This window comes from Mobula birostris, chromosome 12 (genome assembly GCF_030028105.1).
Source record: "Mobula birostris isolate sMobBir1 chromosome 12, sMobBir1.hap1, whole genome shotgun sequence".
NCBI classification, from domain to species: domain Eukaryota; kingdom Metazoa; phylum Chordata; class Chondrichthyes; order Myliobatiformes; family Myliobatidae; genus Mobula; species Mobula birostris.
This window is the reverse complement of record NC_092381.1, coordinates 114,862,686-114,886,498: the sequence shown is the minus strand read 5'-3', so window position 1 is coordinate 114,886,498 and position 23,813 is coordinate 114,862,686. Positions and strand designations below refer to the sequence as shown.

At 48.7% G+C, this 23,813-nt stretch overlaps 1 protein-coding gene across 1 annotated transcript in view; it reads right to left on the bottom strand.

The window, feature by feature from the left end:
• The window catches only part of LOC140206217 (B-cell lymphoma/leukemia 11A-like), a 91,104-nt gene extending 67,532 nt beyond the window's left edge, over nucleotides 1-23,572 (bottom strand). The window contains exons 1-2 of the mRNA XM_072274540.1: nucleotides 23,363-23,572; nucleotides 7,323-7,589 (exon numbers count right to left, since the gene is read on the bottom strand). Of these exons, the coding sequence (XP_072130641.1) occupies nucleotides 7,323-7,589; nucleotides 23,363-23,414 (319 nt within the window). The 5' untranslated portion in view covers nucleotides 23,415-23,572. The remainder of the gene's footprint in view (nucleotides 1-7,322; nucleotides 7,590-23,362) is intronic.
• Between the last annotated feature and the right edge of the window lie 241 nt (nucleotides 23,573-23,813).

Sequence of the window (23,813 nt, the reverse complement as noted above, 5' to 3'; positions counted from 1 at the left end):
GTTTGTTTGGAAATACAACATGGTCATAGGCCTTCCTGGGCCAGTGAGGCCATACCAGTTGATTAAACCTATGTAACCAATTATACGACTAAACGGTGCACCTTTGGTCTGCAGGAGGAAACCAGAGCACCCAGAGGAAACCTCTGTGATCACAGGGAGAATGTACAAGAATTTCTTACAGTCAGCGGGAGGAACAGAACCCAGGTTACTGGTGCTGTAATAATACCCTAACCACTACACAGAGGTGCCGCCCTACAGTGAGGGGTTTGGGCGCACTCAGCAGCCGAACCTCTCACTGGTGCCTGCCCCTAACCCTAAACCCATCGTCTTCCCTCCATCTATACCTGCACCTCCCCCCCAAGTCTGCTGGCTCCCCTGGATTGAAATTCTCACCATGGTTTCCAAAACCCTCTGCAGCATCACTATCTCATAACCTCCTATGGCCCCACCTACCTCGTACAGCTGGGGTTGTCCTAGCTCATCCTAGAGCATAAGACCGTAAGCCATAGGAGCAGAATTAGGCCATTTGGCCCATCGAGTCTGCTCCGCCATTCAATCACGGCTGATCCTTTTGCCTTTCCCCTCCTCAGCCCCACCTCCCGGTCTTCTCCCTGGCATCCCTAAAAAGACAATTGACCTTAGGAGAGGGGCGAAGGAGGGACATCAGCCAATCATGAGGCAGCAACTCAAAGCATAAAAGCATGCCGACATGGTCAAGAAGTTCAGTTGTTGTTCAGACCAAGTGTCAAAATGGGGAAGAAATGTGATCGTGGTGACTTTGACTGTGAAATGATTGTTGGTACCTACAGGGCAGATTAAGCTTCTCAGAAACTGCTGTTCTCCTGGGATTTTCACTCACAACAGCCTCTAGAGTTTACAGAGAACGGTGCGAAAAACAAAAAAACATCCAGTGAGCACCAGTCCGTGGGGGAAAGTGCTCTGTTAATGAGAAAGTTCAGAAGAGAATGGCCAGACCGGTTCAAGCTGACAGGAAGGCGACAGTAACTCAAATAATCACTCATTACAACAGTGGTGTGCAGAAGAGCATCTCCAGACGTACAACACGTCAAATCTTGAAATGGATGGGCTACAGCAGCAGAAGATCACGAACATACAGAAATGCACTCAGTGGCCACTTTATTAGGTACCTTTTGCATATAATAACCTCCCCCCCTTTACAAAAGGCATGTCCTCTAGGGGTACCACAAACTTGTCATGGGATTAGGAGGCTTACGTGACTCAATAACCCAGAGAGCTACGTTGGCTGGAGTTAGGGCCTTGTGCTTTGCTCTTGATAGGATCAACCATGCCAAACAAGTCAAAGGGTAGAGGTCAAACTGAGAGTGATCCACCGGTCCACCAGGATCAGGGACTGATCAGGGATCAGGTATAAAACCCGTAATTACAAATGGTGTTCATAAAGCCTTAATGGGTCAGTGGGGCAGTGGGTAAAATGACTGCTGTAAATTGACCCTTGTGTGCGGGGGAGAGGAGTGTTGTTAGGTGAGGCATTTTGATAAGGGGAATCAAAATGTAAATTTTTAACTAAATTTGGAGGGTCTGGGAATGTGTGGAGAATAAGTCAGCATCAGTGTAAATAAGTGCAGCAGGGGGCATGTGGAGGAGATTCACAAGGTATTGTTTTGCCTTGTCATACCTCACTGCACTGTGTAATGATCTGATCTGTATGAAAAGTATGCAGGACAAGCTTGTCACTGTGACAATAACAAACCAATACTTCACTGAAGATATCACATCACTGCTTGAGCAGGGGTTCCCAACCTGGGGTCCACAGACCCCTCGGTAAAAAACGGGTAAGACTATGTGGCATAAAAAAGGTAGGGAACCCCTGACTTAAAGGGAGTTCCCAACTGTGGCCCAGTCCAGATTGCCAACTAACGAGTGAGGAAAAGGAAAGGTACGTTGCATCCGGAGTTTCTCTGGTTAGCGGACGCCTCTCTGACGTAGTGGGGAACCGCGTACCAGGCAAGTTACTGCAGTGGTTTGCCATTGCCTTCTGCTCGGTGAGTTTCCAAAGGGATCACCAGCTCGTAACCCAGCAGGGATGGAAAGCGCGCAGGGGAGCCGGCTGGATTCGAACCCGGGACCTGTTGTCCCAAAGTCCGGCGCTGATGCCACTACGCCACCAGCCGGGTCAATGAGTGAGACAGATACTAAATCACCTTGCAGGACCCAGTCTCCCCTCCACAGACTCTGTCTACACTTCTCACTGTCTCAGGAAGGCAGCCAGCAGAATCACAGACCCCACCCAGCCTGGATATTCTCTCTTCCCCCTGCCCCTCACATCAGGCAGAAGATACAAAAGCCTGAAATACCGCCAGGCTTTAGGGCAGCTTCTCCCCCACTGTTACCGAGTCTTGGACAGAGCTCTTGTACAAGACTGACTCTTAGCCTCACAGTCTACCTGGCAATGACCTTGCACCTTATTGCTTACCTGCACTGCACTTTCTCTGGAGCTGTTACACTTTATTCTGCACTCTGTTATCGTTTTACCTTGTTCTACCTCAGTGCACTGTGTGAGGACTGTGTGGTTTCCTCTGGATACTCCGGTTTCCTCCCACAGTCCAAAGAATTTCAAATTAGTCAGTGTTAGTAAGTTGTGGGCAAGCTACGTTGGTGCTGGAATGATGGCGACACTTGTGAGCTCTCTACAGCACGTCCTTGGGCTCTGTTAGTCATTGATACAAATGACATATTTCACTGTATACTTCGATATACATGCAACAGACGAAGCTAATCTGGAAGAAATTATTCTCCATCGCAGAGGGATATGTTAGCAGAGGATGTGGGTCTAAAGTGAGGAGTAGAGGTCATAGAGTCATAGATAAGTACAGCACAAAAACAGGCCCTTTGGCCCATCTAGTCCATGGCAAACCACTTCGTCTGCTTGCTTCCATCGAACTGCACTTGGATCATATCCTTCCATACCCCTTCCCATCCGTGTACCCAGCCCCGCCATCACCCCGCAACAGACGGAGCGCTCCCTCGGCAGTCGGCCCGATCTGCGGGGTCTCTGCCAGCCGCATCGCCACCTCGACTGCGTCCACACGGCTCTCGTATCTTCTCCCATGCCTTCCGGGCCGGCTTACAACGATGAGAAGGGCTCGTCTCTGGGGGAACCCCAGTACGGACGTGACCCGGCCAGCGGTGGCATCTTCTCCAGTGACTACAGACGGTAACGAACAGTGACCAACCACAAAATATAATAAAAGCAGTTAAAGGGAAAGCCAAGGTGGCCGCCGTGCTATGGGTGAAGTGGAAGTGCGGCGCCGAGGTTGCGGAGGCCCCGCCTATGCTTGGCCTAAGGCCGCGGGTGTCTCTGTGTGCCAGGGCCGGGCTTCCGCTCCCTCTGGGCCAGAGAGAGGTGTCTCCAGTGTCCGGGCGGAGACAGACTGCCGCCGGACAAGCCCGAACTCGAGCAGAAGGCTACATCAATTCCTCATTAATGAAGCTTTATGTGTCATTTTAATTTTTCGTATTTGTATCAAGTAAACCTGTGTAGCACGACCTTAAGTTGGCCTAAGGGGTGTGGTCGACCCTTCCCTTGTGATTCACCCCAGGTCCAGCTGACCCGGCTGGTAGCACCTGGTAAGGGGCCCTTGCTCGGGGTTACGAGTGATGGCCAGCGGCGGAGCCAGCAGGAGACTGGTGGGGAAGGCGGAAGAGCTACGACTTTGGAAGACAATGGTTGCTTTGCAAGCAGACGATCTACCGAGAAGAGAGGTGGTGATCTCAGCCGGCAGAAGGCAAAAGCAAACCATGGCTGTAACCTGCCAAGTCCGTGATCTCCCAAAATGTCAGTCTCAATAAGGATCAAAACGACGACGTTAACGCAGCCACGAATAACAGTAGAGGAGTCGCGTCCGGCAACGGTAGGAATGAGACTACCAGGGTCGTCATCAAGCGAAAACTTCATGTCAGGATAGCTACATGGAATATTAGACCTCTTCTTACACTAGGTAAACTAGAAAATGTTGTTATGGAAATGAAAAGACTGAAGATAAGCACACTCAGGCTATGTGAAATGAGATGGACGGGGGGGTGGCTCAAAAGGGATGACGGATACCAACTGATCTATTCAGGAGGAAGTGAACGTAAGCACGGAGTTGGAATTTTGGTAGACAAGGAAACAGCAAGAACTATCAAAGGCAGTGTATCCATTAATGAAAGAGTGATGATGATTAAAATCTCAGCTAAACCATTTGACATTAACGTCATACAGGCCTATATGCCAACCACAGACTATGACGATGACGAAGTCGATATGGTCTATGGAGAAGTTAAAAAGCTAATGAAAAAGACTAAAAACAACGAAGTAACTGTGATTCTTGGTGACTTTAATACCAAAGTTGGCAGCGTAAGAGAAGTTTTGACTGTAGGACCCTTCGGACTTGGGGAAAGAAATGACCGCGGAGAAAGACTGGTTGAATTTGCAAAAACTAACAAACTAGTGATTGCGAACACCTGGTACAGTCTGCCAAAACGGAGACTGTACACATGGACCAGTCCTGATGGTTCAGTAAAAAACCAAGCTGACTATATTTTAGTACCCAATCGGTTCAGGAATGGAGTGAAGCAGGTGAAAACGTACCCTGGTGCTGACTATTATACAGATCACAACCCTGGGGTATTGGACATGAGTGTGCGTTTGAAGAAGGTGAGAAAGGCCAAACCATCAAATAAGATAGACCTTGATTTACGCATTATCGATGAAGCAAAAAAGATCAAATATTTGGTCAAAACAGAGACTGGATTTTCGGTCTTAGATAACGGGAGTAGCAACATGGCAGTGGAGAACATATGGGAAGAGTTTACAACAACAGTGACAGAAGTTGCAGAAAAGACTTTGGGTTATCGGAAAAAGAGCAAAAGACATAAGCCTTGGTTCACCGATGAGTTGAGAAAGTTAACTGAAGAATGAAGAAAGGTAAAACATCAGGATGATGAACGCTACAAAGCCCTACGAAGATTCAAAGAAAGTGCAAGTAAGTGAAGAGAATTGGATGAGTGAGCAGTGCGAAGAAATTGAGCAGTATGAACCAAGTCATGATTATAGAGGCCTTCACCAAAAGGTAAAGGGTATGACGAAATTAAAGAGGACCATGCCATCAACTGGGTGTATCGAGTACGGTGGTGGTAATCCATGCTATGAAAAAGAAGAGATCATGGACAGATGGGTTGAGTACATCTCGGAATTATTTGAAGACAGCAGGATTGAGGATTTACCAGAATTAAATCAAATGACTAATCAACCTAAAATATTGATGTCAGAGATGGAAAGTTCGATTCGGAGTCTAAAAGTCAGAAAGGCGGCCGGTGAAGATAAGATTTCTACTGAAATTCTGAAATTGCTTGGTCCGAAGGGAAAAACGAACCTTTTAGCGATATTAAACAACAGTTATATGACAGGAAATCTTCCGGGGGACTTTCTCAAATCAGTATTTATCGCCTTACCAAAAAGCCAAGGACGATAAAATGTAACGAACACAGGATGATAAGCATAATGTCTCACTGCGTCAAGCTACTGTTGAAAATAGTGTTCGGCAGAATGAAAGGAACAATCAGCAATGAAATTGGAGAAACACAATTTGGTTTTTGTAAAGTCTCAGGAATAAGGGAAGGAATATTTGCAATGAGAAACATCACGGAGAGATGCTTTGAGGCACAAAAGACCATCTACTTATGCTTTATTGACTATGAAAAGGCTTTTGATAAAGTAAGACACGAGAAAGTAATAGAGGTGTTGAACAAGTACGATCTGGGATGGGAGAATGTGCAGATAAATAAGGAACTTGTATTGGAAACAGAAAGCGGCGGTCAGGGTAGAAAATAAGCTATCACCATGGGCATGTATTAAACGAGGCATAAGGCAAGGCTGTGTTGGCTCGACAGATTTGTTCAACCTCTACGGAGAATGGATTTTTCGGGAATGTGACCATCAGGAGACAGATATTCCAATCGGAGGCCAGAAGGTGGATAACATCAGGTAAGCGGACGACACCGCTTTGTTAGCCGACAGCGAATGAGAACTGCAAATTATGCTGAATAAAGTGAACGAGAAAAGCCTTGACTACGGACTAAAAATCAACCCTAAGAAAACAAAATCGATGGTGGTAAGCAAAACAAACACTAAAGACTCATTCACGATGGTATCGTTACAAGTGAAGGGACAAGACATTGAACAGGTGCGAAAGTTTGAATATCTTGGCAGTTGTCTGACAGATGATGGGAGATGTGAGTTGAGATCAGAAGGAGAATAGGTATTGCTTAGACCCAGTTCATGAAGCTAAAAGATCTACTACACAATCGGAAGGTAGACATCCAAAGTAGAATCCACTTCCTTGAGTGTTACGTATGGTCAGTGCTGAGGTCTGGATCAGAAACATGGACCCTGAAGAAGGATGACATGAAACGAATTAATACTTTTGAAATGGTGTGCTATCAACGAATGTTGAAGATTAGCTGGGTAGAGAAAGTTTCAAATGAGAGGGTTTTGTCCGAAGTTGATAGACCATGGATGTTGCTGGAGGAGATTATGAAGTTAAAAGTTGCTTATTGTGGACACATTATGCGGAGAGATAACATCTTGTCGGACTTGCTATATGGAAAGGTGGAGGGAAAGAAAGGAAGAGGAAGGCAAGGAACAACGTGGCTGGACAACATCAAGGATTGGTCCAAGCTGGACGAGACTAGGGACGTTGTGGACAAGTGTCGGGACAGAGCGGCGTGGAGGGAAATCGTCCGCCAACTGGAAATTCCACATGCGACCTAATGACGATCCATGTACCTATCCAAACTTCTGTTAAACATTGAAATTGAGCTCGCACACATCACTTGTGCTGGAAGCTCATTCCACACTCTCAGCACACTCTGAATGAAAAGGTTTCCCCTCATGCTCCCCTTAAAGTTTTCATCTTTCACCCTTTAACTTATGACCTCTGATCGCAGTCCCACCCAACCTCAGTGGAAAAAGCCTGCTTGCGTTTACCCTACCTATACCCCTCATGATCTTGTGTACCTCTATCATATCTCAGAGGTTTAGAGGGAATCTTTGGAAGAATAGTTGGGCCTGAAGGGAAGGGTGGAGGGGTGATGGGGGCAGAGAGCCTCATAACATTTACCACTGCCAATTAACCCACTGACCCTGCTCATGGCTGGAACACGGAAAGCCGACAGCTCACAGGGAGAGCATACAAACCCCACACAGACAGACGGCCCTGGCTGTCAGGTCACTGGTGCTGGAAGGCAGCAGCACTACCTGCTGCAGTCACGGGGCAAAAAGTGAAAAGAGTAGTACTTGCCTCCAGTGGGGGCTCCTCCTCCCACAACGTCCGACACGCCTAGCGGCTGCACGTCCCCCCGTTGGGCCAGCGGGGAGTGCGGACCCCCGTGGGGGGCTCCCCGGAGACGGGCCGGCCAGGTGCAATCACTCCGCTTGTGCTCGATGAAGTTGAGGATATGGCAGAGCTGGAAGCTTCGCCCGCACTGGCCGCAGGTCAGCAGGTCCGGGCTGGGGGCGGTGGCCGGCCGCGAGGGCACCGGCAGCTCCTCCATCTTCTCGTCCTCACCTGTGAGGAAAGGTGGCACAGACCCGGTCACTGGCTGCACTCCACTCTCATCCCCAGCCCCCTGCCTCATTGTCCCTTTCCAAACCTCCTCCACACATGACCCCCTCCTCCAGCCCCCATTCCTTTCCTCCCCACTTACCTCAAGCACACCCCTCCCCACACCTTCTCTCCCGTCCCTTCAACAACCCCTATCCTCCCCTCTCTGTCCCTCAGCCCTCCCTGTACACATTCTCCTCCCTGCACCCTTCCCTCAATTCCCCACCCCTTCCTCTGCCTCCTCTCCACGTCGCACAAGAGGGTAAGAAAACTGTACACAGCAAGATCCCGGGCACTGGGTGAGGTGGGGTGCTGTGTGTGGGGGAATCCATAACCTCTGTGGCTAGTGTGGTGCGTGGGACATTTTTATGTCTCTGCTTTGACCTCTCAACCATCAGGCACGAAGATCAGAAGTCAGGGCCGTACGAGGCTCCTTGGGGTTTTTATCAAACGGGGCTTGAAGCCTCACCTCTGGGTGCTGCGGTGGGAGCTGAACCTGCCTATGCCACATCGCTACGTTGAGAGACAGATAGAAATCAGCGAATCGGTTTATTATTGTCACGCATGCTGAGGTACGGTGAAAACGTTTGTTTTACAAGCCATCCATAAAGATCACAAAGTAAAATCAAGAACAGGATGCAGAATAAAGTGTTACATTTGCAGAGGAAGCGCAGTGCGGCTGGGCAAGGTCCATGAGAAGGTAGAGCATGAGGTCAAGAGTCACCTGATCATTATAGGGAACCATTCAATAGTCCCATATCAGTGGGGTGGACATCATCCTGGGGCGTGCTTTCTGGCATTCCTGTTTTCTGCCCCATGGCAGGGTGGATGTGTGTCACTACCAACGGAGGTGTAAGGCACCCCTTCCCTCTACTAGCCTGCAGGTCACTCTGGGCAAGGTGTAGCACCTGCTCAGCCCCCCGATCGTGGTCAGGCAAAGCCACGGGAGCAGGTGGTGGATGACCACAAGAGCAGCCGGTGTATCTCACAAGTCCTGGTTATGCCCCCACTGACACCAGGCAGACAACCTCTGAAGAGTATTGATAATGGCTGGAGTCACTCTCTTGTAAAGACGCAGCCCAGAGAAGGCAATGGCAAACCACTTCTGTAGAAAAAATTGCCAAGAGCAATCACAGATTTGGAAAGACCACGATCGCCCACATCATAATGATGGGAGAGACGAGAGAATACCTGGGTTTGGCGGGGTCTTTGATGAGGCTGACTTCTTTACTGAGGCAGTGAGAAGTACAGACAGGGCCCATGGTGAGGAGGGTGGAGCCCATGATGTGTCCATAGCACTACAGTTTTTCAGGGTCTTAGGCACAGCAGTGTTGTATCCAGACAGGATCCTTTCCGGAAGGCATCTCTACAAATTGGTGAAGGTCAATGGGGTCATGGCAAATCTCTGGGTTGGGAGGGGGTCTTTGATGCACTGGCAGCAAGATGTGCAGACAGAACCCATTGCCTGTAACATTTGGTACCTGAGTCAGCACTGTCAAGGATCTGTCTTCTGCCCAGCCTTCCCCCGCCCACCCGTTCACTTCTATTCCTTGTTGGGATCCATTCCCCTGCTTCTGCTCAGACACTGGACAGATTCAGGTCCCAGGACAGTCCCATCGACCCAAACTCAAAACGACCAGCACCCCTGAATCAAAGCACACCCCTTGGTCCAATCTCCACAAGACATTTGAAACTAATCAGTAAACTCCAAGACCTGGGCCTCCATACCCCCAGTGCAATTAGATCCTGGATTTCCTCACTTGTTGACTCCAGTCAATTCAGACTGGCAAAAACATCTCCTCCACAGTCTCCACGAGCACAGGAGCACCACAGGGATGTGTACTTAGCCTCCTGCTCTATTCGCTTTACATCTGTGACTGTGTGGCCAAACACCATATACAAGTTTGCTGATGACACCGCTGTTGTGGGTGGTGATGAATCAGCCCACTGGAGGGAGATTGAAAACTCGGCTGAGGGGTGTAATAACAACAACCTCTCACTCAATGTCAATGAGACCAGGGAACTGACTGTGGACTTCAGGAGAGGGAAACTAGAGGTCCATGAGCCAGTACTCATCAGAGGATCAGAGGTGGAGAGGGTCAGTAACTTTAAATTCCGGGTGTCACTATCTCAGAGGACCTGTCCTGGACCCGTCATATAAATGTAATTGCGAAGAAAGCACGCCAGTGCCTCTACTCCTCAGGAATCTGTGGAGATTTAGCGTGTCATCGAAAAGCTTGGCAAACTTCTATAGATGTGTGGTGGAAAGTGTATTGACTGGCTGAATTACAGCCTGGTGTGGGAAGAGTGCCTTTCAGTGGAAAATCCTACAAAAGGTAGTGAATGTGGGCCCAGTACATCACGGGTAAAACCCTCCCAACCACTGAGCACGTCGACATGTACTGAATTGTAGAAAAGCAGCATCCATCATCAAAGCTCCTCACCACCCAGGTCACCAGGCCTTGCTCTTGTCTCACTGCCGCCATCAGGCAGAAGGTACAGGAGCCTCAGGACAAACACCACCAGGTTCAGGAACAGTTACTAACCCTCAACCATCAGGCTCTTGCACAAAAGGGGAAAGCTATACTCATTTAAGGACTCTGTTATATTGTTACTTCATGTTTGTTATTTATTTATATTTGCATTTGCAGTTTATTTACACTTTACAGTTCCTGATGTTTACAGTTTACAGTTACTGCTCTGTAAATCTGCTAAGTATGCCTGCAGGAAAAGAATCTCAGGGTTGTATGTGGTGACATGTATGAACTCTGATAATAAATTTTACTTCGAACTTTGACACCATTTTCCCAAAAAATCTCCCAAAAATATTGAAATCTGTATTCTAAGAGCCAAATACTAAACACCCAGCCATTAGATTTCTGAACGGTCCACAAACCCACGACATTACCTCACTACTTTTTACTCTTTTTGCCCTATTTATTTATTAATCTGAGCAGCACAGTCGCATACCAGTTAGTGTAATGGTATTTATTGTGATATGGCATGGAACAGGCCCTTCTTCCAGCCACACCACCCAGTAATGCTCTGATTTAATCCTAGCCTAATCACAGGAGAACTTACAATGACCAATTAACCCACCAACTGGTACATCTTCTCGCTGCCTTAACAGGGATAGAGTTCCTCTCGTCCTCACCTACCACCCCATGAGTCTTCACATTCAACACATCATCCTCCGACAGGATCCTAACATCAGACACATTTTTACCTTCCTCCCACTGTCCAATTTCCGCAAGGATCGCTCACTCGCTGATTACCTTGTCGATTCGTCCCTCCGAACTCATCTCTCTGCTTGTACATATCCCTGCAAACGACGATAATGCTATGGCTGCCCATTCACCTGCTCCCTTACCACCCTTCAGGGCCCCAGACAGTCCTTCCAGATGAGGCAATACTCCAACTGGGAATCTATTAGGGACGACTACCGTACCCTGCACTCCCATTGCGGACTCATCTACACTGGTGAGACCTGACGCAGACTGGGGACTGCTTTGTTGAGCACCTCTGCTCCACCCACCAAGAGCAGAATTTCCCTGTGGCCAAGCATTTTAATTCTTATCTGTATTCCCATTCTAACATGTCAGTCCACGGCCTCCTCTTTCGCCAGGATGAGGCCACCCTCAGCGTGAAGGAGCAACACCTTATACTTTGGGTGATCTTCAACCTGGTGGCATGAATATCGATGTCTCCTTTTCATTACAATTATTTCCCTCCTCCTTCTCTGTTCTTCTGTTCCTCACTCTCACCTGGCTATCACCTCTCCCCCCGGTTCCCCTCCTTCCCTTTCTCTCATGGTCCACCCTCCTCTCACCCCACCTTTTTTTTTAATTTTGGCATCTTCCCCCTTCCTTCTCAGTCCGGAAGAAGGGTCTCGGCCCAAAACATCGTCTCTACTCTTTTCCATAGATGCTGGCTGACCTGGATTCTCCAGCATTTTTTATGTGTTGCTCTGGATTTCCAGTACGTTGCAATACGTAACTTTTTTAAGTAACTATAAATTACAATAAGCAATATATATATGAAATAAATAAGTCGAGCAAAAATAGAGTGAAAAAAGAAAAAGAGGATTATAAATAGTGAGGATGCGTACATGAGTTCATTGCCCATTCAGAAATCTGATAGCGGAGGGAAGTGTCTGTTCCTAAAACATCGAGTTACAGATAATAAACCTGTTTCTGATTCTGACCGTGTAATCAGTGCCTGCGTCTGTGTTCCATCTTCGAGCAGGAACCTCACTTTCCTATCTCCGCTGGCCCCTACTCCCTCCCAGTTTCCAGCTTCATCAATCCCCTCCCCACTAGAGGCAATTAAACCTTTTCCCCCAGACATTTCCAGCACACCACCAGCTCTAGGGAGGCTGCAAAGGACACCAGGAACAATAAACCTCACTACAGTGGGACACACGGAGAGCTGGAGGAACTCAGCAGGTCAGGCAGCATCTCTGGAAATAAACAGACAGTCGATGTTTCAGGCCAAGACCCTTCTTCAGGACTGGAAAAGCAGGGGGAAGACGCCAGAATAAAAAGGTGTGGGGGGGGGGAGGAAGGAGACTAGCTGGAAGGTGATAGGTGAAGCCAGGTTGGGGGGGGCGGAAGGTAAGGGGCTGGAGAGGAAGCAATCTGATAGGAGAGGAGAGTGGACCATGGGAGAAAGGGAAGGCCGAGAGGACCCCGGGGAATGTGATAGGCAGGTGAGAAGTGAAAGGTCAGAGTGGGGAATAGAGAAAGCAGGGGGGTGGGGGGGGGGATTTGTTTCCTGGAAGAAGAAATCAATACTTATGCCATCAGGTTGGAGGTTAGCCAGATCAAATACAAGGTGTTGCTCCTCCACCATGAGGGTAGCCTCATCTTGTCAGAGGAGGCGGCCATGGACCAACACGTCGGAATGGGAATGGGGATTAAAATGGTGGGTGCCTGAAATGCGCTTGCGGAGATGGTGATGTAGGCAGACACGATGGCGGTGTACGGTGAATGTAGGGCGAAGGACATTATGTGGGCAGGTTAGGGCAGCAGTTAGTCCAGCACGTTATAGCACCAGACAGCCCCGATCAGGAGCAATGATTCCTAACGCTGTCAGTATGGTATTTGTGCACTTCCCCCCCCCCCACCATGACTGTGCGGGTTCCCTCAGGGTGTTCTATGCAGTCCGAGCCTACGTCCCCGTCCAGAGAGGTGGAAATGGGTACGGCTGGCCAACAGGGCTCTGGTGAAGCTGTACAGACCAACTCCCTGTACTGTGGATGCAGAAATGTTGATGAACTCCAACAATGCCATCAACTTTGGACAAGGGAGATGAGAGGTCATCAATCCCCTGTGCTCTACTGGGAGCCAAGGGCCCAAGTGCGTAAGTCACAAACACACACACACAACCATCAGCTCCCCTTTGACCCTTCTGCCATTTATCTACACCAGGACAGTTGTGAACGTCTTTGGGATGTGGGAGTGGAAAATGGTTTGAGGGAGGATGTACAAACTAGACACATCGCCAGGGATCGGGATTGAACCTGGGTTGCTGGAACAGTGAGACTGAGCCAAACCTGACCCCCAACCCTCACCACTGTAGGCAGGATCTCAGATGGTGATGAGAGGGCGTACAGGAGTGAGATAAATCAGCTGTTTGATTAGTGTCACAGCAACAACCTTGCAATGTCAGTAAGACAAGAGATTTGATTGTGATCTCCAGAAAGAGTAAGACAAGGGAACACACACCAGTCCTCATTGAGAGATCAGAAGTGGAAAGGGTGAGCAATTTCAAGTTCCTGGTGTCAACATCTCTGAGGACCTGTCCTGATCCCAAAATATCAATGAAGCTACAAAGAAGGCATGACAGCAGCTACATTTCATGAAGAGTTTGAGGAGATTTGGTATGTCACCAAAAATACTCAAAATTTTCCACAGATGTACCATGGAGAGCATTCTAATTGGCTGCATCGCTGGTATGGTGGGGGGGGGGGGCTATTGCAGAGGATTGAAATGAGCTGCAGAGTTGTAAACTTAGTCATCTGCATCAGGAGTACTAGCCTCCATAGTATCTGGCACATCTTCAAGCAGCAGTGCCCCAGGAAGGCGGTGTCTGTCATTAGGGACCCCCACCACCCAGGGCATGCCCTCTTCTCATTGCTACCATCAGGAAGCAGGTACAGGAGCCTGAAGGCACACACTTAATACGATTCAGGAACAGCTTCTTCCCCTCTGCCATCCGATTTCTGAATAGACATTGAACCCCTGAACACTACCTCACTACTTTTTTTTTGTTTTTGCATGACTATTCTTAATTTTTCTATTTAACATACATACATATACTTATTGTAATTCATTCATTTATTTTTTTCCTCTATTTACCATGTGTTGGATTGGACTGCTGCTGCAAAGTTAACTAATTTCACGTCATATGCTGGTGTTATTAAACCTAATTCTGATTCTTTATAAACCCCCCACTAGGGTGTATCTGCAACACTACATTCAACCCTGTGCTACCTGGCTTTGGAAATTACCTCTTGCTGGAGTCATCAGTTGCTACAGAGATTGGGGTTCTTCTCACAATGGAGAGGGTTTGGAGTTTGCTCAAAAATCACGAGGACCTTTGAGCAGGTGAACCCAAACAACTAATCATCGACTATGGGAGGAAGAAACCAGACAGGTCCATGGGCTGGACCTCACTCGGGGATCAAGGTGGAAAGGGGTGAGAAGCTTTAAATTCCTTGGTGTTATCATAACAGAGAGTCTGTCCTGGAACCATCATAAAGAAGGCAGGGCAGCACCTCAGAAAATCACCTAAAACTCTGACAAACTTCTATAGATACACAGTGGAGAGTGTCTTGACTGGTTGCATCACAGCCTGCTCTGGAAATACAATATCCACGAATGGAAAAGACTACAGAGAGTGGTAGATGTAAGCTCCATCCGTCACAGGAAAAGCCCTCCCCACCATTGAGCATATCGAAACAGAGCACTGCCGCAAGGAAGGAGAATCCATTATCAATCACCCCTACCATCCAGGCCACGCCCTCTTCTCACTATGACTATTGAGCAGGAGGTGCAGGAGCCTCAGGTCCCACACCAGCAGGATCAGGAACAGTTATTACCCCTCAGCTATCAGGCTCCTGAACCACTGTGGATAACTTCACTCACCACAATGAGCCTCAGGTCCCACACCACCAGGTTCAGGAACAGTTATTACCCCTCAACCATCAGGCTCCTGAACCAGTGTGGATAACTTCACTCACCACAATGAGCCTCAGGTCCCACACCACCAGGTTCAGGAACAGTTATTACCCCACAACCATCAGGCTCCTGAACCAATGTGGATAACTTCACTCACCACAATGAGCCTCAGGTCCCACACCACCAGGTTCAGGAACAGTTATTACCCCACAACCATCAGGCTCCTGAACCAGTGTGGATAACTTCACTCACCACAATGAGCCTCAGGTCCCACACCACCAGGTTCAGGAGCAGTTATCACCCCTCAACCATCAGGCTCCTGAACCAGTGTGGATAACTTCACTCACCACAATGAGCCTCAGGTCCCACACCACCAGGTTCAGGAACAGTTATCACCCCTCAACCATCAGGCTCCTGAACCAGTGTGGATAACTTCACTCACCACAATGAGCCTCAGGTCCCACACCACCAGGTTCAGGAACAGTTATTACCCCACAACCATCAGGCTCCTGAACCAGTGTGGATAACTTCACTCACCACAACACTGAACTGTTCTCACAACCTATGGACTCACTTTCAAGAACTCTATAACTTACGCCTTTAATATTAATAAATAATAATATTATTTTTAAAAATTTGCACAATTTACATTATTTGCACATTGGTTGTTTGTCAGTCTTTATGTACAGATTTTCATAAACTCTGCTGTATTTCTCTTTATCTCTGTGAAGGCCTGCAAAACCATGAACCTCAGGTAGTATAAGGTAACATATAAGTACTTTGATAGTAAGTTTACTTTGCACTAGAGGTGTGTAGGACCATTGGTGAATCTCTGCATTTCTCATCCCCAGAGAGCTATGGAGGAAAGATTTGCTTTATTTGTCACAAGCTTAGAGAAACATACAGTGAAATGCATCGTTTGCGTCAATGACCAACACAGTCCGAGGATGTGCTGGGAGCAGCCCACAGTATCACTATGCCTCTGGCGCCAACCAATGTACTCCTTAAGGTGTGCGTTGCTTCTAGTGCACAAAGGAATTTAAAATGCGCACAAAAGGTTGTCACCCTCCACCTCGTTGGCATACTAAGTATATTTCATGATCGTACACAACCACATTTCCTTTTCTGGTTGACAACGTGGAGTTTGCGATGATTTGTCCGCAGATTTTAGAAATGGCTCATTTATACTGTTTTCATTGAAGAAATTATTCAATGTTGTCGTCAACGGGCAAAATATTGCACAGTGCAAGATTTTTATGCACTCTGATCATTACAAATTAGAGGGAACATTGGCACCAACATGCCCATGACTCGCTAATGCTAACCTGTACATCTTTTGAATGTGGCATGAAACTGGAGCACCCTAAGGAAATCTACATGGTGACGGGGAGAACGTACAAACTCCTTACAGAGGGTGGCGGGAGTTGAACCTGATCACTGTGGCAGTAAAGTTGTACACTGGCTGCACTGCTATCAGATTGCCCTTCAATATCTGAAGAGGGGGTGCATATTTCAAGAGGGGGTAGACATGGTTTTAAAAGCTCAGGGAATTGAGAGCTGCAGAGAACTAGGAGAGAGGAGAAGAGGCACGAGGAAGGGCAGGCATGGTTGTTTTGAATAGTAGGGTATACCTGAGGGGCCAAATGGCCTGCTTCGGCAACTATTTCCTCACATTTACGTGTAATTGAATGGATTTAAGGCAATTGTACAAAAAAAGGAATGGAGCAAAATTGTTCTTTTTTAAATAGAGCACAGCCAGTTCTAGAATTAGGTGTACACAATGTTAAGAGGCATAATTCAAGTGGAAAGCGAAAGATCTTTTTCCCAGGGCAGAAAAGGCTAATACAAAGGGCATAACTTTAAGGTGATCGGAGGAAAGTATCAGGGGGATGTCAGAGGCAAGCTTTTTCACACAGACAGCGGTGGGTGTGTGAAATGTGACGCCTGATAGAGGCAGGTACGCTCGGGACTTCGAAGAATCTCTCAGATGGGCACAAGGGTGATAGAAGAATATGTGGGAGGGAAGGTTTAGATTAATTTTAGCGTCGGTGAAATCAATTGTGGGCTGAAGGAATTGTACACTGCTGTAACGTTCTATATGCTGCTTCAAGATGTCGCACAAGGAGGGTTAACAGGAATTTTTAAAGCTGAATAAAATCTCGAAGGAGAAAAAGAGTATCAGGATTGAGAGGATGGGGCTGATTGGAAAGACCTTTGAAAGAACTAGCACAGTTACAATGGGTTGAATGGTCTTATGTTACCCTGGACCCCGGTTCTATGGGATTACATCCACACAGATGCCTCACTCCGCACCCGTAGGCCCCCAGGCCATCTGAAGCTGTGCCTGGAGACACAGAGATTCAATAATCCGGGCCTTTGTCCCCCGAGGAGCCGCCAACGATTAGAATCCAGAATACACCACAACACACGGGCATCAGCTGAACGGCCCCAGGCCATGCTTTAGTCGAAACGTCCTGGGGGACGATTACCAAGCCACATCTGCCCACCTTCGTGTGTGGACAAGGTCTGCAAATGGGACAGGTGTGAGGGAGTGGGGGTGGAGAGAGTGAAAGGGGGGAGGAAGAGAGCGAGGGAGGTGGGGGAGAGAGCCAGGGAGAGGGGAGAGGGGAAGTGGGGGAGAGAGATGGGGAGAGGGGGCAATGGGTGAATGGGGTCCTCACTTTTTGAAGATGTCCTTGATGCTGAGAAGGCTACCTGCTCTGCAAGATGCAAAGCACTCCAACTTTTACAGTGCCAAATAAACAATAGTTATGGAGAAGCAGAACACAGGGGTGGGAGGAAAGGCCATTCTGTCTTTCAGGACCGTTCTACACCTCAATACAGATATGGCTGTGCTTCCCTCACTTGAACCTCTTAATATCTGTGTGTGAACCTCAGGACTCACACCACCAGGTTCAGGAATTGCTATTACCTCTCAGCAATCTTGAACCAAAGGGGATAATGTCACTCCACTCCACTGAAATGTTCCAACAGCCTATGGACTCACTTTCAAGAACTCCTCATCTCATTTTCTCAATATTCATTGCTTATTTATTTATTATTTCCTTTTTTTTTTCTCGTACTTGCAGTTTGCTGGTTTTGATGTTCCACATGTAGACTGGTTGTTTGCCCACCCTGAATTTATGAATTTTTGAATTTTTTGTACTTTATAATTTATCGATTAAATGTACTAAGTATCTTGGCCTCTATGGTCCTCTGTCTCTCAGCCATCATCACCCTCTAAAGGAAGTGATGTCTTACCTCTCGCTCCTTATCCTGTATTGCAGGACTGTGTACACGGATCACCCACTCAGTACAGAGCCAACACCCAACACACCTCACTGTGGGGCACTGGAAGCCCCGCCAGTCCCTTTGTCGGACTTGTCCCCTCCAAACCACCACCTCATATTTATTGCAGGAACAGGCTCCTTCCAATCACCCCGCTGAGGCATTAACCCCACTCCTCTCCCTACAGATGCTGACTGCCTTGCTGAGATTTCTTAATTAACTTCATTTACACTCAGTGGCCACTTTATTAGGTACATCTGCTCATTAAATGCAAATTAATCAGCCATTCACGTGTCAGGAACTCAAGGCGCAAAAGCGCGCAGACGTGGTCAAGAGGTTCAGTTACTGTTCAGACTGAACATCAGAATGGGGGAAGAAATGTGACCTCAGTGACTTTGACTGTGAAATGATTGTTGGTGACAGGCGAAGTATCTCAGAAACTGCTGATCTCCTGGGATTTTTCTGCACAACAGTCTCTGGAGTTTACAGAGAACGGTGTGAAAAACAAAAAGCATCCAGCAAGTGGCAGTTCTGTGGATGAAAACGCCTTGTTAATGACAGAGATCAGAGGAGAATGGCCAAACTGGTTCAGGCCGACAGGAAGGTACCAATAACTCAAATAACCACATGTTACAACATTGGTGTACATTAAACAATCTCTGCTGCACAGCACACCCAGGTTTGAAGTGGATGCGTTACAGCAAAGACCACACCACTCCTGTGCTCGGTGGCCACGGAGTGTGCAGTTATATAACACTTCTGAACTGCAGAGAGTTGAGCACACAGCTCAGCACATCATGGAAAGCAGCCTCTCCTCCATGCATTCTGCCTCAAAGACCCACCAACCCCAGATATTTTCTCTTCTCCCCCTCCCATCGGGCAGAAGATAAAAAAAGCCTGAAAGCACGTCCCACCAGGCTGAAGGACAGCTTCTACCCCTCTGTTGTAAGATTAATGCCCGTACATTAAGATGAATGTTTGACCTCGCAATCTACTACGTCATGACTTGTACCTTATTGTTTACCTGCTCTGCACTTTCTCTGGAGTTGTTACACATTACTCTGAATTATACCTTGTACTACCTCAATGCACTGTGTAATGAACAGTACACAGGACAAGCTTTTCACTCTATCTCAGTACTTGTGACAATAACAAACCAATTCCAATTCCACCCTCAGACCTGGCTGCAATGGACAGTCCCTCTGCCCCCTTCCTCCCAGCTGGTGAACTTTCATTGTCACACAGAGAGGAGAGAGCTCTACCCACTCGCTGCTCCAGCATCTGCTAGGTACGGTACAGCCCAACACACATTCCTACAGTCGCCGCCATCATTATGTGCCGCGATCATGGTCCATGATTGTTCTTGGCACATTTTTCTACAGAAGTGGTTTGTCATTGCCTTCTTCTGGGCAGTGTCTTTACCAGACGGGTGACCCCAGCCATTATCAATACTCTTCAGAGATTGTCTGCCTGGGGTCAATGATCGTATAACCGGGACTTGCGATATGCACCACCTGCTCATATGACCATCCACCACCTGTTCCCCATGGATTCACATGATCCCAATCGGGGGGGTGGTTAGCCTTGCCCAAGGCTAGCGGAGAGAAGGAGCGTCTTACACCTCCTTTAGTAGAGACGTATCTCCACCAGGTCATTCCTACAGTACTTTCCCTGATCATAAGACTTGGCTGCCAGTTAATTGTTTCTTGAGGTTTAGACACTGCCTTAAGTCAGGGATACATCTGCTAACTTGTGCACAACTAGGTGCTAATGAACAGTCAAGATCTTCTTTCTGCTGGGGAAGAGCTCCCTTCTGCCAGGTGTCTTGGACACACCCGTCCGAGAGGACAAACAAGACCTCATCCAAAGGGTCTCACTTCCAGCTGGGAGAGTCAGCCTAAGTCTCTCTCGGACAGCCTTGGGCTGTCTGCCCCAGTCCCACCCCACCCCCACCCTTAACAGCCCAGAACCCTAGAATATGGTTGACGTTAAAGATTAGCTTTGTGTGTCACATCCTTATGAAAAATACAGTGCCAAGTATTGTTCGCATCGAATCAAATCATTTGGGGCAAGCCACAAGTGTCGCCATGTTTCTGGCACCCACAGCTCACCAACCCATCCGGTATGTGGGAGGAAACCCATGTGGTCACAGGAAGAGTGTACAAACTCCTAACAGAGAGCGGTGGGAATCGAACCACGGTCGGTGATCGCTGGCGCTATGAAATAACTACACTAACCGCTACGCTACTGTGCTGCCCACCCAGCTACCTCAGGGGCTCCTAACCTTTTTTATGCCATGGATCAATACCAGTAAGTTACTGTCTGTGGAGCCCATGTTGGGAACCCCTGTGGCTTAGGCCAAGATCTCTGAGGGGAGGCAGCATTGTTAGGGAAGGGGGTGGAACAGAAAGATTTAGGGGTACAAGGTTCAAGGGTGGGGAAGATGGGGAGAATATCATTGTGAGGCATCTCCCATTTTCTCTTCCTCCCCCATCCTCCTCCCCAAAAACCTCGCCTCCCCTTGTAGTTCTTCGCCAATGGGCATCTGTCTGGGCTTCTTCAGTCCCTTACCTCACCTCCAAGCTCTGGCACCTCTCTGCTCACCGCAACAAAAAATGCCCCCTGAACTTCTTTATTCTTTTAGTCAACTTGAATTATTTGAATTGAAATAATCCCACCCCCACCAGCAGAACAATTGTTTAAATCCGAGCATAATATACAAAATGCTGGAGGAACTTGGTAGGTCAGGCAGCATCTATGGCGGGGAATAAACGGTTAGCGGCTTGGATCAGACCCCTCATCAGTACTCACATTATAGTAGTTTAAAGTGGAGCAGCACGGTAGTGTATTGGTTAGCACAGCACTTCACAGTATCAGAGACCCGGGTTCAATTCCCGCCCTTGCTTGTAAGTAGTTTGTACGTTCTCCCCACGAGTGAGATGGGGACAAACCCACTGCATGAGTTTCCTCCGGGTGCTCCAGTTTCCTCCCACAGTCCAAAGACAGTCCCGGTTAATGGTAGGGTAACTGGTCATTGTAAATTGTCTCATGATTAGGCACGGTTAGAGGATTGCTGGGCGGCGCAGCGGAAAGGGCCAGAAGGGCCTATTCCACACCGTATATAAATATACGAACAAGTTTATTCTAATGCACATACAGTGTCACCCAGTGGGCACCTTATTAGGCCCACCTGCTCGTTAATGCAAATACCTAGTCAACCAATCATGAGGTAGCACCTCAGTGCATAAAAGCATGCAGACATGGTCAAGAGATTCAGTTGTTCAGACCAAACATCAGAATGGGGGAAGTAATGTGAGCGTAGTGACTTTGACTGTGGAATGATTGTTGGTGCCAGACAGGACGGTTTGAGTATATCAGGAACTGCTGGTCTCCTGGGATTTTCATACAAACATTCTGTAGAGCTTACAAAGAATGGTGCGGGAAAAAAAACAAGCGAGCTGCTGTTCTGTGGGTGAAAATGCCTTGAAAATGAGAGAGGTCAGAGGAGAAAGGCCAGACTGGCTCAAGCCGACAGGAAGGTGACAGTAACTGAAATAACCACGTGTTACAACAGTGGTGTGTGGAAGAGCATCTCTGAATGCACATGTTCAGTCTCGAAGCGGACGGGCTACTGCAGCAGCAGATCACAAGCAAACACTCAGCGGCCACTTTATTAGGTACAGGAAGTACTGAGTGTTATCAAGGTTGGCACATATCACCATATATTACTTTCAGATTGTTTTTCTTACTGGTACTTGCAGGAAAAATAAATACTTTATAATCTTCATTAGATTTAATTTCCCCCATTGTTGAGTTTGTCCAGCATTGTGTGTATGTGTGTGTGTGTGTTGCTTAAGATTTCCAGCATCTGCAGAATCTCTTGAGTTTAAATCCAAGGCAGGCTGCTGGATGTCTCCGTGAGAGGGTATGGAATTGATTGACAGGTCACATGACGTAACATTCTGGGTCAAGTGCCCTGATTGGGCGAGGTGCTCGAGGTCTAGATGCCACCTCCAATCTTAATATCTTTTATTACAGTGTTATAAAGGCACAGAATCACACAGCAAGGCCCAATCGAACGGCAGCTACTGTGTGGCATTGACCAACTCCCTCTCCCCCCAATCAAAAGGCTAAAGGTCACACCGGTGACAACTCCCTGCATTTGCCTGGCGCCCTCACGGAGGCAGAATCCACCCGGGGCTGATTCAGTCAAATATCACTCCAGACGGTTAGGTGAAACCTGGCACCACAGCGCCCTAAGGTCTCGCCTAAATCTTCCACCCTACATCTCCCCACCAACTTGGGCCGCCAGCTCTACAGTCACCCCACGCAACTCCTGACCCGCTGCCCCGGTCCGGGCTTCCCTGCCCAGAGCCCCAGCTTTCCCCTCCATCCCCTTTACCCACCCACCCCAGCTTCTCGTCAGGCCTCCGGGAAGGGAAGAGCTTGGGGGGGGGGGAATCATTGAGGGGAAGTAGGGGAGAACTCCGGAGTGTGAGCACACTCTCGCCTGCCGGGGAGGGGTGGGCAGCGTCTGCCACCGCTGGGTACCAACACATCTGGCCCCCACTGCTGCAAGTGAGACAGAGAGGACCCCTGGATCCCATGTGTGGGACTGACACTATTCAACACGGCCGGGAAGGGAGGTCGAGCCAGACGGCAAACTGGGGTCGGCTCCACAATGAGCATCGGCAAAGCTTTCCTTCCCCCCTCCCTCCCTCCCTCCCTCCCGTCCTAGGAGCCACAAGCTCCCCTGCCCCTGCCCCCCCCCACACTTCGCCACACGAGTTAAGAGTCGCTCTCTGACAATTAGCTGCAACCTTTCTCATTTTGACTTGAGCATTTTTTTGCGCGCGGCTGCCTTATTGACAGTCATTACGTTATTCTCCAACTGAAAACGTGTGGTTTGCGAACTGAAATCCCCCCTTTCTTTCTCTGTGCCCAACGACAAAAAAAAAACAGTCAGGCGAGGGATCCGACCCCGCTGAAGCTGAACGCCGTGCACCAGTTTCCCTGCGAAGCTCGTTTCTCTAACCTGCTCTTGCGGCTCAGAGCGCTGGCGGGGCGGAGAGGGTTAAAACACGCACTAGACCTGTTTATCCGCACATTTCGCTTCCCTCGCTCTCCTCCAGTCCGTTTCTTTTCGCTTCTGCCCCAGATTCTTTAACTCTGTCCCCTCCGGCCAATAGTTCGGCCACAGGATCCCGGCATCTCGCAAATTGGACCCTTTCTCGCCGCCTCCCCGCTCGGGGCTGAGTTAATACTCACGGCTCAGTTCGCTGCGGTGCTGCGGTTTGCTGCCTTGTTTGCGGCGGGACATGGTGGGGCGGCGGGGGCTGTGAAACCCCCACCCCGGTGCCCGGCACTGTTCCTCCCCGGCCGCCCCCTCCTCCAAGTCCGCCCGCCTCTCGCAGATCCGGGCAGAGACTGCCCCGCACTCGGCCGCTGCGCTCAGACACACCGACACCGAGGGACAAGTTCAAGGCGGGGAGAGAGAGAGAGAGAGAGAGAGAGGGAGGGAGGGGGGAGGAGACAGAGAGAGAGGGGAGGAGACAGGGAGGGAGGGGAGGAGAGAAGGCAGGGCAGAGGGAGGGAGGGAGGGGGGAAACAGGCAGGGTAGGGGAGGAAGGGAAGGAATGAGGGGGGAGGGAGGGTGGGTGAGAAGGGGCAGAGAGAGGGAAGGGGAAGGAACAAGTGGGAGGGGACAGGGAAAAAGGGA